The following is a 16,825-nucleotide window of genomic DNA, read 5'->3' as shown; positions in this document are numbered from 1 at the left end:
GGATGAGATGCCTTTTTTCCCCTGACTTATTATATGCTAATGAGTGATGGGGAATATAAGATTTAGGACAGAGCACCAGTAAGAACCTGGGAAGGATGGAGGAAAATAACAGATGTCCTATCTTTCCACTTAAAAAAGGGAACTATAGAATCCTTCCAAACAATCAAAAGCATTCGTCAATCAGTTAAAATCGTATTAACACTCACAATTTTCTGAGAATATCCCACCAGCTGGATCTTACTGAGGGCAGAGTTCACCTCCTGCATAGTGTAGCATCTTCTCCAGGTCGAGACTTCTACTGCATCCTTGAGAGGAGAAGGGAGAAGCCTGGAAACAGATCATCAAGTCAGCTCTTATGTACAGAGAATACTGTGCAAATAACGTGCCCATTTTGTCTAAGTTGTCCAACCTACTGGCATATCTGAATGTTCACAGGATAAACATCCCTTTATAATTATTTTTATTTCTGTAAGGTTGGCAGTACTCTCCCTTCTTTCATTTCTGATTCTAGTAATTGCAGTATTCTCTCCACGGCAAACAGTCAGACATGGCTGGGCAACTGAACTGAGCTGAACTCCCTTCTTCTTGGTCAACCTAGCTAAAGGTCTGGTAGAGTTTTGTTGATCCTTTCAAAGAACTAACTTTTGGATTCATTGATTTTTCTCCATTGTTTTTCTACTCTTGATTTTGCATATCCAGCATATAGCTGGATCTTCTCTTTTGTCTTTTTAAACCTATGTGATAATTTTGGTCATCTGAACTATTTAAGCCATTCACAATGTTACTACTGATATATTAATATAATAGTTGGCTTACGTTTACCAATTTAATTTTTGTTTTTTATATATCACATCTTTTTTTGTTCTTCTATTCCTCCACTGATTTTTAAAAATAGTAAGTGAATATTTTCTGATGTAGCCTCTTAAATCCCTTCATGATTTTTCACTTTTTAAAAAGTTATTTCCTTAGTGGCTATCCTAAGGGCTTATCTTATATCTCTTAATATAGAGCATTTCTGTATAACCTCTCACATTCTCTTCCCTGTTCAAAAAAGATAAATGAAATAACATTACTCATGGGCCTGCAAAGTTATAGAAAAGAACTAGGTTAAACACATCTGAGGCAGAAAGAGGAAAATAAAACACATTTTGAAACTTTTCAGACCAGCATCAGGAGCAATCATTAAAACAAACAAAAATGTATCATTAGAAAGACATTTTATTCAATATTATTTTGCTCAAACACAAATAAGAATAGATCTAAAGAGTGACTTCTCTGAGATTCTCTATACAATACAGGTGAAGGGATTTCCAGAGAACGGAACCTGTGCATTAGCTCTGCTCTATCTCCTAAACTGACACTGAACAATAGTAAAGAATCACACACACACACACACACACAAGCAGCCCTTAAGACAAAGAGATGAGAGGAGAGCTAATAGCAACAGCATTTTATTTTATTTTTTTAACTTTCTAATTTTATTTTTAAACTTTACATAATTGTATTAGTTTTGCCAAATATCAAAATGAATCCGCCACCGGTATACATGTGTTCCCCATCCTGAACCCTCCTCCCTCCTCCCTCTCCATACCATCCCTCTGGGTTGTCCCAGTGCTCTAGCCCCAAGCATCCAGTATCGTGCATCGAACCTGGACTGACATCTCGTTTCATACATGATATTTTACATGTTTCAATGCCATTCTCCCAAATCTTCCCACCCTCTCCCTCTCCCACAGAGTCCATAAGACTGTTCTATACATCAGTGTCTCTTTTGCTGTCTCGTACACAGGGTTATTGTTACCATCTTTCTAAATTCCATATATATGCATTAGTATACTGTATTGGTGTTTTTCCTTCTGGCTTACTTCACTCTGTATAATAGGCTCCAGTTTCATCCACCTCATTAGAACTGATTCAAATGTATTCTTTTTAATGGCTGAGTAATACTCCATTGTGTATATGTACCATAGCTTCCTTATCCATTCATCTGCTGATGGACATCTAGGTTGCTTCCATGTCCTGGCTATTATAAACAGTGCTGCGATGAACATTGGGGTACACGTGTCTCTTTCCCTTCTGGTTTCCTCAGTGTGTATGCCCAGCAGTGGGATTGCTGGGTCATAAGGCAGTTCTATTTCCAGTTTTTTAAGGAATCTCCACACTGTTCTCCATAGTGGCTGTACTAGTTTGCATTCCCACCAACAGTGTAAGAGGGTTCCCTTTTCTCCACACCCTCTCCCGCATTTATTATTTGTAGACTTTTGGATCGCAGCCATTCTGACTGGTATGAAATGGTACCTCATAGTGGTTTTGATTTGCATTTCTCTGATAATGAGTGATGTTGAGCATCTTTTCATGTGCTTGTTAGCCATCTGTATGTCTTCTTTGGAGAAATGTCTATTTAGTTCTTTGGCCCATTTTTTGATTGGGTCATTTATTTTTCTGGAATTGAGCTGTAGGAGTTGCTTGTATATTTTTGAGATTAGTTGTGTGTCAGTTGCTTCATTTGCTATTATTTTCTCCCATTCTGAAGGCTGTCTTTTCACCTTGCTAATAGTTTCCTTTGATGTGCAGAAGCTTTTAAGGTTAATTAGGTCCCATTTGTTTATTTTTGCTTTTATTTCCAATATTCTGGGAGGTGGGTCATAGAGGATCCTGCTGTGATGTATGTCAGAGAGTGTTTTGCCTATGTTCTCCTCTAGGAGTTTTATAGTTTCTGGTCTTATGTTTAGATCTTTAATCCACTTTGAGTTTATTTTTGTGTATGGTGTTAGAAAGTGTTCTAGTTTCATTCTTTTACAAGTGGTTGACCAGATTTCCCAGCACCACTTGTTAAAGAGATTGTCTTTAATCCATTGTATATTCTTGCCTCCTGTGTCAAAGATAAGGTGTCCATATGTGCGTGGATTTATCTCTGGGCTTTCTATTTTGTTCCATTGATCTATGTTTCTGTCTTTGTGCCAGTACCATACTGTCTTGATAACTGTGGCTTTGTAGTAGAGCCTGAAGTCAGGTAGGTTGATTCCTCCAGTTCCATTCTTCTTTCTCAAGATCGCTTTGGCTATTCGAGGTTTTTTGTATTTCCATACAAATTGTGAAATTATTTGTTCTAGCTCTGTGAGGAATACTGTTGGTAGCTTGATAGGGATTGCATTGAATCTATAAATTGCTTTGGGTAGTATACTCATTTTCACTATATTGACTCTTCCAATCCATGAACATGGTATATTTCTCCATCTATTAGTGTCCTCTTTGATTTCTTTCACCAGTGTTTTATAGTTTTCTATATATAGGTCTTTAGTTTCTTTAGGTAGATATATTCCTAAGTATTTTATTCTTTCCGTTGCAATGGTGAATGGAATTGTTTCCTTAATTTCTCTTTCCGTTTTCTCATTATTAGTATATAGGAATGCAAGGGATTTCTGTGTGTTGATTTTATATCCTGCAACTTTACTATAGTCATTGATTAGCTCTAGTAATTTTCTGGTGGAGTCTTTAGGGTTTTCTATGTAGAGGATCATGTCATCTGCAAATAGTGAGAGTTTTACTTCTTCTTTTCCAATTTGGATTCCTTTTATTTCTTTTTCTGCTCTGATTGCTGTGGCCAAAACTTCCAAAACTATGTTGAATAGTAATGGTGAAAGTGGGCACCCTTATCTTGTTCCTGACTTTAGAGGAAATACTTTCAATTTTTCACCATTGAGGATAATGTTTGCTGTGGGTTTGTCATATATAGCTTTTATTATGTTGAGGTATGTTCCTTCTATTCCTGCTTTCTGGAGAGTTTTTATCATAAATGGTGGATATTCTCTAGACAGGAAACACAAAAACAGCGTACAAATTCGAACCCAAAACAATAAAGTAAATGGCAACGGGATCATACTTACCAGTAATTACCTTAAACGTAAATGGGTTGAATGCCCCAACCAAAAGACAAAGACTGGCTGAACGGATACAAAAACAAGACCCCTACATATGTTGTCTACAGGAGACCCACCTCAAAACAGGGGACACATACAGACTGAAAGTGAAGGGCTGGAAAAAGATTTTCCATGCAAATAGGGACCAAAAGAAAGCAGGACTAGCAATACTCATATCAGATAAAATAGACTTTAAAACAAAGGCTGTGAAAAGAGACAAAGAAGGTCACTACATAATGATCAAAGGATCAATCCAAGAAGAAGATATAACAATTATAAATATATATACACCCAACACAGGAGCACCGCAGTATGTAAGACAAATGCTAACAAGTATGAAAGGAGACATTAACAATAACACAATAATAGTGGGAGACTTTAATACCCCACTCACACCTATGGATAGATCAACTAAACAGAAAATTAACAAGGAAACACAAACTTTAAATGATACAATAGACCAGTTAGACCTAATTGATATCTATAGGACATTTCATCCCAAAACAATGAATTTCACCTTTTTCTCAAGCACACATGGAACCTTCTCCAGGATAGATCACATCCTGGGCCATAAAGCTAGCCTTGGTAAATTCAAAAAAATAGAAATCATTCCAAGCATCTTTTCTGACCACAATGCAGTAAGATTAGATCTCAATTACAAGAGAAAAACTATTAAAAATTCCAACATATGGAGGCTGAACAACACACTGCTGAATAACCAACAAATCACAGAAGAAATCAAGAAAGAAATCAAAATTTGCATAGAAACGAATGAAAATGAGAACACAACAACCCAAAACCTGTGGGACCCGGTAAAAGCAGTCCTAAGGGGAAAGTTCATAGCAATACAGGCACACCTCAAGAAACAAGAAAAAAGTCAAATAAATAACCTAACTCTACACCTAAAGCAACTAGGAAAGGAAGAAATGAAGAACCCCAGGGTTAGTAGAAGGAAAGAAATCTTAAAAATTAGAGCAGAAATAAATGCAAAAGAAACAAAAGAGACCATAGCAAAAATCAACAAAACCAAAAGCTGGTTCTTTGAAAGGATAAATAAAATTGACAAACCATTAGCCAGACTCATCAAGAAACAAAGGGAGAAAAATCAAATCAATAAAATTAGAAACGAAAATGGAGAGATCACAACAGACAACACAGAAATACAAAGGATCATAAGAGACTACTATCAACAATTATATGCCAATAAAATGGACAACGAGGAAGAAATGGACAAATTCTTAGAAAAGTACAACTTTCCAAAACTGGACCAGGAAGAAATAGAAAATCTTAACAGACCCATCACAAGCACAGAAATTGAAACTGTAATCAAAAATCTTCCAGCAAACAAAAGCCCAGGTCCAGACGGCTTCACAGCTGAATTCTACCAAAAATTTAGAGAAGAGCTAACACCTATCCTGCTCAAACTCTTCCAGAAAACTGCAGAGGAAGGTAAACTTCCAAACTCATTCTATGAGGCCACCATCACCCTAATATCAAAACCTGACAAAGATGCCACAAAAAAACAAAACTACAGGCCAATATCACTGATGAACATAGATGCAAAAATCCTTAACAAAATTCTAGCAATCAGAATCCAACAACACATTAAAAAGATCATACACCATGACCAAGTGGGCTTTATCCCAGGGATGCAAGGATTCTTCAATATCCGCAAATCAATCAATGTAATACACCACATTAACAAATTGAAAAATAAAAACCATATGATTATCTCAATAGATGCAGAGAAAGCCTTTGACAAAAATGCAACAGCATTTTAGAAAGTAGAAAGACAAATAATGACTGATTTCGCAGACCCAGGAAAGTTCAAGTCACTTAGTTTCCACTGCAGAACTCACAACAAGCTCAGCAATGGGAAACAATAGGTATGTCTTGTAGTGAGGTGAAAGTGAAAGTGAAGTCGCTCAGTCGTGTCCTACTCTTTGCGACCCCATGGACTGTAGCCTACCAGGCTCCTCTGTCCATGGGATTTTCCGGGCAACAGTACTGGAGTGGATTGCCATTTCCTTCTCCAAGTGAGGTTAAAGGTGAGCCTAAAAACAAGAAAATTCCTAGAAGAAACTGATTAAGAAACAGAACCTACTAATTCTCCTCACCTAATCCAAATAGCTCAGCAATTGCCCCTTCCCCTCCCAGGCATGTCACCAGAGACTCTTCTCTAGGGAGAATAAAAATGAGAGTCTGGACCAGGGGAAACCAGCAACACCTGGAAGCAACCTCCTTAAGCAAAAGTTTACATACTGAGAGGACAATTTTCTTATCCTCAGAGCAGAACACTATCAGTTAATCTTATACCCTGCAGGGTAGGAGACTAGGAGAACCTTCTCTGAAAAACAAGATCAGCACCGAAAAACAAAACCAAAAAACAAACAAACAAACAAAAAAACCCACAAAAAACCCCCCAAAAAACCCTCAATGAAAAGATACTGACTGACTTGGGGTTTTACAATGAAATTACCGAACCAGACTATGTCATGGTAAAGTCCAGAATTCAACAAGACCTGGCACACAGACTTTCCAAGTAGCTTTTCTTTTTAACTGTCTAATTTCTTAAATATGAACCAATAACCAAGGATCACCATGTATCTAAATAAAGCCTCTAAAATGATAAAGGCCAAAACAAATGGAGGAAGGAGAGGAAATAAATTAGGTAGGTAGTAAATAACAATCATTATTCTCAGATAAATAAAAGAGTGTACCTAAGAAATGAGAAGACACTTCTACTAAAAGGGTGAAGAGTCATTAAGAGAATGAAAAGAACACTTATAAATGAAAATATGACATTATACAATGAGAGCATGCCAACAAAACAACACGATTTCAAAATAAGCTGCTGCTGCTGCTACTGCTAAGTCGCTTCAGTCGTGTCTGACTCTGTGCGACCCCATAGAAGGCAGCCCACAAAATAAGCTAAAAACGTTAAAAAGATATTCAAGACACAAAGACCCATATAAATGAAGAAATTAGAAAAGCTTAAATATGAAGGAACAGAACTACATGAAGAATTAGAAATTTAGTAAGAATTCAGGAATGAAGACTAAACTGAAAGACACACAAGAGTGGATATACACAACAGACATGCCAAGAGAGCAAAGACAGATACAACATACAGGTAACAGGAGTCCCGCACAGAAATCCAAGCAAGGGAACAGAATACCAAAAACCGTAAGTAGAAATAAAAAGAAACTACACACTGAAAGAACACAATGCAGACCCGAGAATACTGACCCAGGATAACTAACGCCAGATATATTCTGGGAAAATATTTAGATTACAGAGAAAAATCTTTGGGCGTGGAGGCAAAAAGGGCAAGTTATTTACAAGGAAAACAAGAAAAGATTACATCGGTTTTCAACAGTTACCAATGCTTTTTCTAGAATAAAATAGAGAAACATATTTAAGAGACTCAAAGAAAGAAAATGCAAGCCAAGGATTACATATTTAGCAAAACTTTGTGACTTTCAAGGTCACAGAGCACAGAAAAACAGTTATTAATCAGCAAGAACTCACAGAATACAGTTCTCATGATTCTATCCTGATATATCATCTGAAGAATGAGTTTCACACAACCCAAATTGACTACAGTAGAAACATCAATATAGGGGTTGATACTATTAAATGCAGAGTTCCTTGAGGAGAAAGGCCAAATGAAGTTGGAAGGGAGAGAGGACAGTATGTAACGGCTACATGTTCTGACAAGATAGACACAGTCAAAGTATAAAAGCAGCGGAAGAAAAATATATATTCTCTTTCCTCCAAAAAGGCCTCAAAACAACTGACCAATCCAGTAACAGTGAGCATTGTTAGCAACCAGAATGGGAGCTCAAAATCCCATTTCCACTAAAAGAATCCAGAGTTTCTTGGAGAAATGGGTGATTTCAGATTTAGGAACGTAAAAAAGGAGTCTTAGACATCCTGCTACATTGGATAACAAGCAAACTATCAAAAACTACAAACGATGTAACAAAAGGACATAGTGGATAAACTGAATATGCTTTCACTGACGGGACAACCTGAGCTGCAAGAAGGGTGATGTGGTGATGGGATGAAATCCACGCACTATGTATGTTTCAGCGCTGTGATTAGACTGGCGCACAGAGACCCGGTTTTTGAGTTACCAGACATTTTCTATCTCTTAACCTAGGTGGTGTTTATAGGGGTAGCTGCTTTACAATAGTTTTGTCAAGAAAATGCACTGTTCATAACAAACACCCTCTTCCAACAACACAAGAGAAGACTCTACACGTGGACATCACCAGATGTTCAACACCGAAATCAGATTGATTATATTCTTTGCAGCCAAATATGGAGAAGCTCTATACAGTCAGCAAAAACAAGACCGGGAGCTGACTGTGGCTCAGACCATGAATTCCTTATTGCCAAATTCAGACTTAAATTGAAGAAAGTAGGGAAAACCACTAGACCATTCAGGTATGACCTAAATCAAATCCCTTATGATTATACAGTGGAAGTGAGAAATAGATTTAAGGGCCTAGATCTGATAGATAGAGTGCCTGATGAGTTATGGAATGAGGTTTGTGACATTGTACAGGAGACGGGGATCAAGACCATCCCCATGGAAAAGAAATGCAAAAAAGCAAAATGGCTTTCTGGGGAGGCCTTACAAATAGCTATGAAAAGAAGAGAAGTGAAAAGCAAAGGAGAAAAGGAAAGATATAAACATCTGAATGCAGAGTTCCAAAGAATAGCAAGAAGAGATAAGAAAACCTTCTTCAGCGATCAATGCAAAGAAACAGAGGAAAACAACAGAATGGGAAAGACTAGAGATCTCTTCAAGAAAATCAGAGATACCAAAGGAACATTTCATGCAAAGATGGGCTCGATAAAGGACAGAAATGGTATGGACCTAACAGAAGCATAAGATATTAAGAAGAGATGGCAAGAATATACAGAAGAACTGTACAAAAAAGATCTTCACGACCCAGTTAATCACGATGGTGTGATCACTGACCTAGAGCCAGACATCCTGGAATGTGAAGTCAAGTGGGCCTTAGAAAGCATCACTACAAACAAAGCTAGTGGAGGTGATAGAATTCCAGTTGAGCTATTCCAAATCCTGAAAGATGATGCTGTGAAAGTGCTGCACTCAATATGCCAGCAAATTTGGAAAACTCAGCAGTGGCCACAGGACTGGAAAAGGTCAGTTTTCATTCCAATCCCAAAGAAAGGCAATGCCAAAGAATGCTCAAACTACCGCACAATTGCACTCATCTCACACGCTAGCAAAGTAATGCTCAAAATTCTCCAAGCCAGGCTTCAGCAATATGTGAACCATGAACTTCCTGATGTTCAAGCTGGTTTTAGAAAAGGCAGAGGAACCAGAGATCAAATTGCCAACATCCACTGGATCATCGAAAAAGCAAGAGAGTTCCAGAAAAACATCTATTTCTGCTTTCTTGACTATGCCAAAGCCTTTGACTGTGTGGATCACAATAAACTGTGGGAAATTCTGAAAGAGATGGGAATACTAGACCACCTGACCTGCCTCTTGAGAAATTTGTATGCAGGTCAGGAAGCAACAGTTAGAACTGGACATGGAACAACAGACTGGTTCCAAATAGGAAAAGGAGTATGTCAAGGCTGTATATTGTCACCTTGGTTATTTAACTTATATGCAGAGTACATCATGAGAAACGCTGGGTTGGAAGAAACACAAGCTGGAATCAAGATTGCTGGGAGAAATATCAATAACTTCAGATATGCAGATGACACCAGCCTTATGGCAGAAAGTGAAGAGGAACTCAAAAGCCTCTTGATGAAGGTGAAAGTGGAGAGTGAAAAAGTTGGCTTAAAGCTCAACATTCAGAAAACGAAGATCATGGCGTCCGGTCCCATCACTTCATGGGAAATAGATGGGAAACAGTGGAAACAGTGTCAGACTTTATTTTTCTGGGCTCCAAAATCACTACAGATGGTGATTGCAGCCATGAAATTAAAAGACGCTTACTCCTTGGAAGGAAAGTTATGACCAACCTAGACAGCATATTCAAAAGCAGAGACATTACTTTGCCAACAAAGGTCCGTCCAGTCAAGGCTATGGTTTTTCCTGTGGTCATGTATGGATGTGAGAGTTGGACTGTGAAGAAGGCTGAGTGCCGAAGAATTGATGCTTCTGAACTGTGGTGTTGGAGAAGACTCTTGAGAGTCCCTTGGACTGCAAGGAGATCCAACCAGTCCATTCTGAAGGATATCAGCCCTGGGATTTCTTTGGAAGGAATGCTGCTAAAGCTGAAACTCCAGTACTTTGGCCACCTCACGCGAAGAGTTGACTCACTGGAAAAGACTCTGATGCTGGGAGGGATTGGGGGCAAGAAGAGAAGGGGACGACAGAGGATGAGATGGCTGGATGGCATCACTGACTTGATGGACGTGAGTCTGAGTGAACTCCGGGAGTTGGTGATGGACAGGGAGGCCTGGCGTGCTGTGATTCATGGGGTCGCAAAGAGTCGGATACGACTGAGCGACTGATCTGATCTGATCTGATCTGATCTATCAAGCTTTGTGGGGTTTTTTGGTCTGTGTTTTTCATTACAATATAAAAAGGTTAATTTTAAAATATAGAAAAATTTATGTCAAAACAAGAAATAAGTAGCAGAAACAAAAAATATTCATAGGAAGGTTGGGAGATAAAATAAATTCCCAGACAGAATAACAAAACAAAGTGACGGTAAAGAGGAGAGATAAGTATTTGAGTGTCAGTCCAGGAGGTTCAACACCCAAATAACACGAGTTCCAAAAAATACACAAAAATTGAAAAAAGGAATTTTAGAAGGGGAGAAAAATTTATTTTTTAAACCAGAATTGAAATTCTCCATTTTCTAGATTGAGGGTCAGCAAACATTTTAGATACAGGGCCACAGATGCTTTAAACTCTGGACGCCACATACAGTCTCTGTCAAGTTATTCAACTTGGCCATATACCACCACAATGATAAGAGTGTGTCTGTGTGCCAATAAAACTTTATTTACAAAAATAGTGGCAGGCCAGATTCAGACACAAATCAGGTACTTCACCATAGCTGCCGACACTTTTCTACACTGAAAGGACACACTAAGCTCAGTCCATGAATGTAAACTATCTTTAGGTAAGACACACCATCATAAACTTTAAGGACAAGAAGATTCTAAAAGTCTCCACAGAGGAATAAACAGTATACATACAGGAGATCAAGCCTTACTGGACTTTTCAACAGCATTTCTGGGAGACAGAAGAAAATAGTGCAATACTTTAAAAATTCTATGAGCAAAGTACATCTGGTTTGCATTTCTATCAGAGTGTGAGGGTAGAATGCAGACATTTTAGATGTGCAGGGTCATAGAAAATTTACTTCTCACGCACTCTTTTTCAGGGAGTTGGTGGAGGAGGTGCCTGGCAAAATGAAGGTGTAAACCAGAAAAAGAAAGGCCCAGAAAATAGAGCTTCTAACAGAAGAAAAGGGTGAAGAAATCTATAGGATCAAGGTGGAGAAAGTCCCAGACTGAATGCTGTGTAGTAGTCCCAAGAGCATCTGACACCAGGCAGGGTAAGAGTGAAGACTCAGGGAGGGGACTTCTAGAAAAGGAAGATAAAATTGTCAGACTATTCATCAAGTCTGAACATACTGAGGAGAGACTCAGACAAATGGGGGAAAGGTTAGAGATCAATTACTAATATAATATGTAAGGGCTTTCCAGGCGGCCCAGTGGTTAAGAATCCACCTGCCAATGCAGGAGACGCGGGTTTGATCCCTGGGTCGGGAAGATCCCTTGCAAAAGGAAATGACAACCTACTCTGGAATCCTTGCCTGGGAAATCCCATGGACAGAGGAGCCTCGCAGGCTATAGACAAGGGGTCATAAATAGTTGGACGTGACTGAGCAATTGAGCATATATGCACCCAGAAAACTAGGCAAATAAACAAGCAAGATAATTACTAACTCAAAGGGAAACAGAAAGTTGTGCGAGAAAAAAAAAAACCCTAACAATGTTACACGGCCAGTGAATTGCATTTCCATGGTCATAATAATGTAAACATGGAACAGAGATTTAGTAAAAACAGCACACAGGTCACGTAGGTCCAACTCTCTTCACCTTTGTTTCTGCAGCAACAAAATACCAACAATCCTTCTTTTTACCTTCCGCATAAAGACAGGTGGCCGAGACCACCTGTCTCGGCCAGGTGCATATCCCGATTTTTTTATTTCATGTACCTGTCCTTTAGAGTGAATTGATTTAGGTTTCACAATATTGAGTCAATAAATATTTACTTAGCTCTGATTATGGCCACAGTACTCAAGTCCTGTAAGAAACTGAATAGGTATAACATAAAGGCCTCAGCTTACAGGAACTTAGTCTGAAAAAATTTTTACAACAGTACAAGGCAAAAAAGGAGACATGGAAAACCGTCGTAAGTCATTCTTGCCTGCATACTTGTCTTCCCTCCCAGAAGGGGCTAAATGATACACTGAAAATGCAAATCTCTACACATACACACACAGTCTCTCTCTCTCCTCCTCCAATTTAATGGTTCACCATTACATTCAGGATAAAATTGAAGGCTCTCAGCATGACTCATAAGGCTCTTCTTTATCATGGTCCTACCTCAGCCTACATTCTACACATTGAACTATATAAGGAACTCTCTAAGTGCCAGGCTCCCTCAAAGCTGTAACATTCCACTGTCCACTTCTTCATATTTTGTGTGGACAACGTGTGTGCATACTCAGTTGCGTCTGACTCTCTGTGACTCCATGGACTGTAGCCCACCAAGCTCCTCTGCTTATGGGATTTCCCAGGCAAGAATACTGGTGCGGATTGCCATGCCCTCCTCCAGAGGGTCTTCCAGACCCAGGGACTGAACTTGCATCTCTTGCATTTCCTGCACTGCAGATGGATTCTTTACCACTGAGCCACTGGGGATGCCTTACTCCTGCTTCAAAATTTAGGCGACCTGTCACCTTTTCTCAGGTCTTGTGACACCTGTCTCAGCCAGGTGCATATCCCGTGTGCTGAGAAGATGGCTGACGGAGTCTCAGAGTCCAGGAAGTGGCACAGAAGCCCTCTCTGGAGCAGGTTCATGGCAAGGGGCCGCCACCGACACTTCTGTCTCCTTCCGCACCCCCTGCTACTATCTTCCACCCATTGAGGAAGGAGAGGTTTCTCTTGGAGACACCAGGGGAAGAGCAGACGATTTAGACTTGTCTGGATGAAAATCTCAGCACTGCCTCTTCACCTGTGAGCCTCAGTTTCCTCATCTGTGAAAAAGGAGAGTATCACCTCCCTGTTAGAGCTGTCCTGTGAGGAGTGAAGGGCAGAACACACAGAAGTGTCTGCCATAGAACAGAGGCTGGGTGAGGACTCTCTCCAACCTTCCCCAACATACACAGCCATCGCTGCCCCAGAACAAGCATTTTCCAACAATACTGTGGGGGACTTTAACGCAGGGTAATTTCTTTAGATGAATCTGACCCTGAACTTGAGTGGCCCAGGCACTGCTCCAGAGAGTCTGAAGGAAGAACCCAAGTTACTCCCCTGCTTTGAATAAGTATGTGTGCTCAGTCACGTCCAACTCTTTGTGACCCCATGGACTACAGCTTGCCAGGCTCCTCTGTCCACAGAATTTTCTGGGGAAGAATACTGGAGTGGGTTGCCATTTTTTCCTTCAGGGGATCTTTCCTGATCCAGAGATCAAACCTATGTCTCCTGCATTGGCAGGTGAGTTTATTTTTTTTCTCCCCACTGAGCCACCTGAGAAGCCCTGCTTTAGTGCCTCCTTTAAACTCCTTGAGATCAGGAGGCCCTATGGCTTGGGCTTCCCAGGACTGCCCTTCATTAAGAATAAAGACTTCTTCCTTTGGGCTGGGTATGAGCAGGAGTTTCTTAACTTGCTACCCAAGCTGGAAGGTTATTATGTGAGTGGCTAGAGTGATAAATAATGATGCCTAACCACATCTTTCACCTCAGTTGGATCTGTTTTAATTGCTCTTAGCTCTGCCAAGGCCCTACCATAGAGACACTTCTTCTTGAGACTGTGCTAACAAGTCACACGCCAGCTAGATCAGATACACATTCTTTAACTGACTTTAGGTACATCGGTTTATTTCTGGGCTGTCTATTTGGTTCCATTGATCCATGTGTCTGTATTATTTGAAGCTCAGTGGTAAGTCTGGGGAGAGGTGAGCCCTAAGAAAGCATGCGAGGTGGTAAGCATCCGGGAGAAACTGATCAGTGAGCCAGAAGAGCAAGGTCAGGCAGGTCCCCCACGACTCTGGTCTCAAGTCTGACCTGATCAGCTTAGGATGGGTGACAGGCAGCTTCTGACACAGCTTCCAAGGCTCCCCACCTCCCATACTTGCCCCCTCGTGTGAGCTCCTCCCGCCAGATATAGGTTGGACCTACCGGCTAGCTTCTAGTGAAGAGAATATGACAAAGGTGACAAGCGGTCACTTGCAAGATTAGGTTACAAAGGACTGGGACTTCCTTCTTGTCCACAGTCTCTCCTCTGGCCTCCTGTTCGCTCTGATGTAGCCAGCTGCCGTGCTGTGAGATGCTCTGAGGAGAGGCCCATGGGGCAAGGACCCAGGGGAAGCTTCAGTCCAACATCCCTGAGGAACTGAATCCTTCCAACCTCGATGTAAATGAGCCAAGGGGATCCTCCTGGTGAAGCCTGAGAAAAGGGTGGCCTGGTGGGAGACCCAGTTACTAATACATTAGGAAGCGTCTTGGGCTGTGCTCTGGTACAGAGGCACTGTTTTCAACTAAGTTTGGGTTTTCTCAGGTCTGGTCAATGACATTTTTACAAACTCTAACTGTACAGAACATCTGCAGCATGGTCATCATATCCAATTTAAATTTGATTTCTGCTTTAGTTGCAACATTGAATAATTCACCTAACCTCTTTCCTTCCCTTCATAAATCTAAATGGATGGTAAAATGTTTCCTTCAAAAACTGTTGAAGACCACAGCAAATGAGTAATCACACACACACGTGTATATGTATACTATATTATTAACATTATATATCTATGATTATTCAGTGCCTATGAATTCCTCCCCCTTACTCTTATGCTTAAATTCTTTGGGTATCTTATACTGGTACCTTATATATAGACTACACTACTTTCAGATCTAAAACTAATTAATTATCATTTCTCTATTGGAAAACATCTAGAGGTTTCCTTTATCACAAAGGTTTGGTGACTCTGTTTTCACAAACAATTTTGATAAATTTTCTATCCGCTAGACAAAAGACTTCAACCAGGAAATCAGTCAAACGCATTGTTGGCTCTTCCAAAAGAACAGCCTTTGAATATTCTTTTGTGCAGGGTTAGCTTGCAGTGCTGCTCTCCCTCGGGTGTGCACTGGCTAACTGCAATCCAACCAGTCCCTCTCAATCGTGCCATGTTGCCATGTTCTTGCCCACAATATCCTCTTATCTAAGAATGACCTCTTTCCTCATTCACCCTGTTTAACCTGCTAAGCCCGGCCCGAGTCTCGCTACTTGGATACAGGTACTATGCCTTAAACTTTTGGGGGCATTTCCCTACAAACTTATCATAATGCCAGGCCCTTGGGAGTTAATCAACAAACAAGACTGAAGTCCTCTGAGTTTCCTACTTCTACTCCCAAATTCCCTTCGCTAACACCATTTTTACTCTTTCAAGTTACATGGTCCCTTTCTCCTTCTATCACCTAACATCTCGTCTAACTCGCTTTCCCTAAAACTTATGCTTGAGGCCATAATTACAGAGAGGCCTTTACAGAGCCATTCAAAGCCATTAGGATTATTGGCTGATTAAGGATAAGTCGGATAAGGAAACCCAGTGGGAACTAGTTCTGTTTTTGCTGGCTTTCTAATTTATCAAAGTCAAGTTCTCAGAGTCTAAATGTTTAATAAGTACTTTCTAAAAGATTTCATTGTTTTGTTTTGTTCTTATCACACTTGAGTGCTTAATAAACATTTTTCTCCCAGGGCTTGACATCACGCCAGAACTCTGCTGTCTGTTCTTCCAACCAACCAGCACAAGATCATGTGTTTTCGTAAAAGAGCAAGACTTTTAGGTCCACAGGGACCACTTAAAAGCTTATAAATATAACACTGGTTGGGCTTTTTCTAAGTGTTTGAGAAGAAAAGAAGCAGAAAAAATTTCTTTCCTCTCATTATAGTGAAGTGTGCTTAATACACACGGAGGTGGTGGGAGGATGGAGATGTGTCAGCGGACTGACGCTCTTTATGGTTTTCATTGTTTAGTTGCTCAGTCGTGTCCGACTCTTTGTGATCCCACGGGCCAGGTTTCTCGGTTCATGGGATTTCCCAGGCAAGAATACTGGAGATTAGCCATTTCTTTCTCCTGGGGATCTTCCTGACCCAGGGATCAAACCTGAGTCTCCTGCACTGGCAGGCAGATTCTTTATTACTGAGTCTCCAGGGAAGCCTTATGATCTTTATGGAATTTACCAAAAGCAAAACCTGAAAATCAAGCATTTCTTAATACTAAACTGAAATCAGATTACAAACCTTGATTTTTGTTTTAGATCAATTTCTCTCTTAAAAGCACAAAGGCAATTGTTTAGGCTACCAAAGCATGACATAAATAATTCTTGAGAGGGCCTAACCCATCTCTGCTTTCATTTTCTGCTTATCAAAACCCTCTTATCTATAATTTGATCTCTTTAAGTGGACTTGCTGCCCAAAACAGAGTCCTAGGCAGATGAACGCTCCTAGTTCTCAGGATAAAGTAATTAAATGGAGTTTTTGTCTGTCAGCCAGTATCCTGGGAGTTTAGTTAGGCCGAACCTGCCCTTCAGAGGCTAACTGACTCTAAGTGAAATGAAATGACTAAGTTTCTGGAACTGCAAAGTTGTGATGATGCCATCAAAGTACC

General features: G+C 40.1%; 1 protein-coding gene across 1 annotated transcript in view; it reads right to left on the bottom strand.

The window, feature by feature from the left end:
• Nucleotides 1-16,825, bottom strand: part of INTS9 (integrator complex subunit 9) — a 127,049-nt gene that overhangs the window by 45,934 nt on the left and 64,290 nt on the right. Inside the window, exon 7 of the mRNA XM_019965827.2 lies at nt 207-327. Coding sequence (XP_019821386.2) covers nt 207-327 — 121 coding nt within the window. The remainder of the gene's footprint in view (nt 1-206; nt 328-16,825) is intronic.

The sequence above is a fragment of the Bos indicus genome, chromosome 8, assembly GCF_029378745.1.
Source record: "Bos indicus isolate NIAB-ARS_2022 breed Sahiwal x Tharparkar chromosome 8, NIAB-ARS_B.indTharparkar_mat_pri_1.0, whole genome shotgun sequence".
In the NCBI taxonomy this organism is placed as follows: Eukaryota; Metazoa; Chordata; class Mammalia; order Artiodactyla; family Bovidae; genus Bos; species Bos indicus.
Note: the sequence above shows the minus strand (reverse complement) of the source record. Positions and strands in the feature narration are given on the sequence as shown.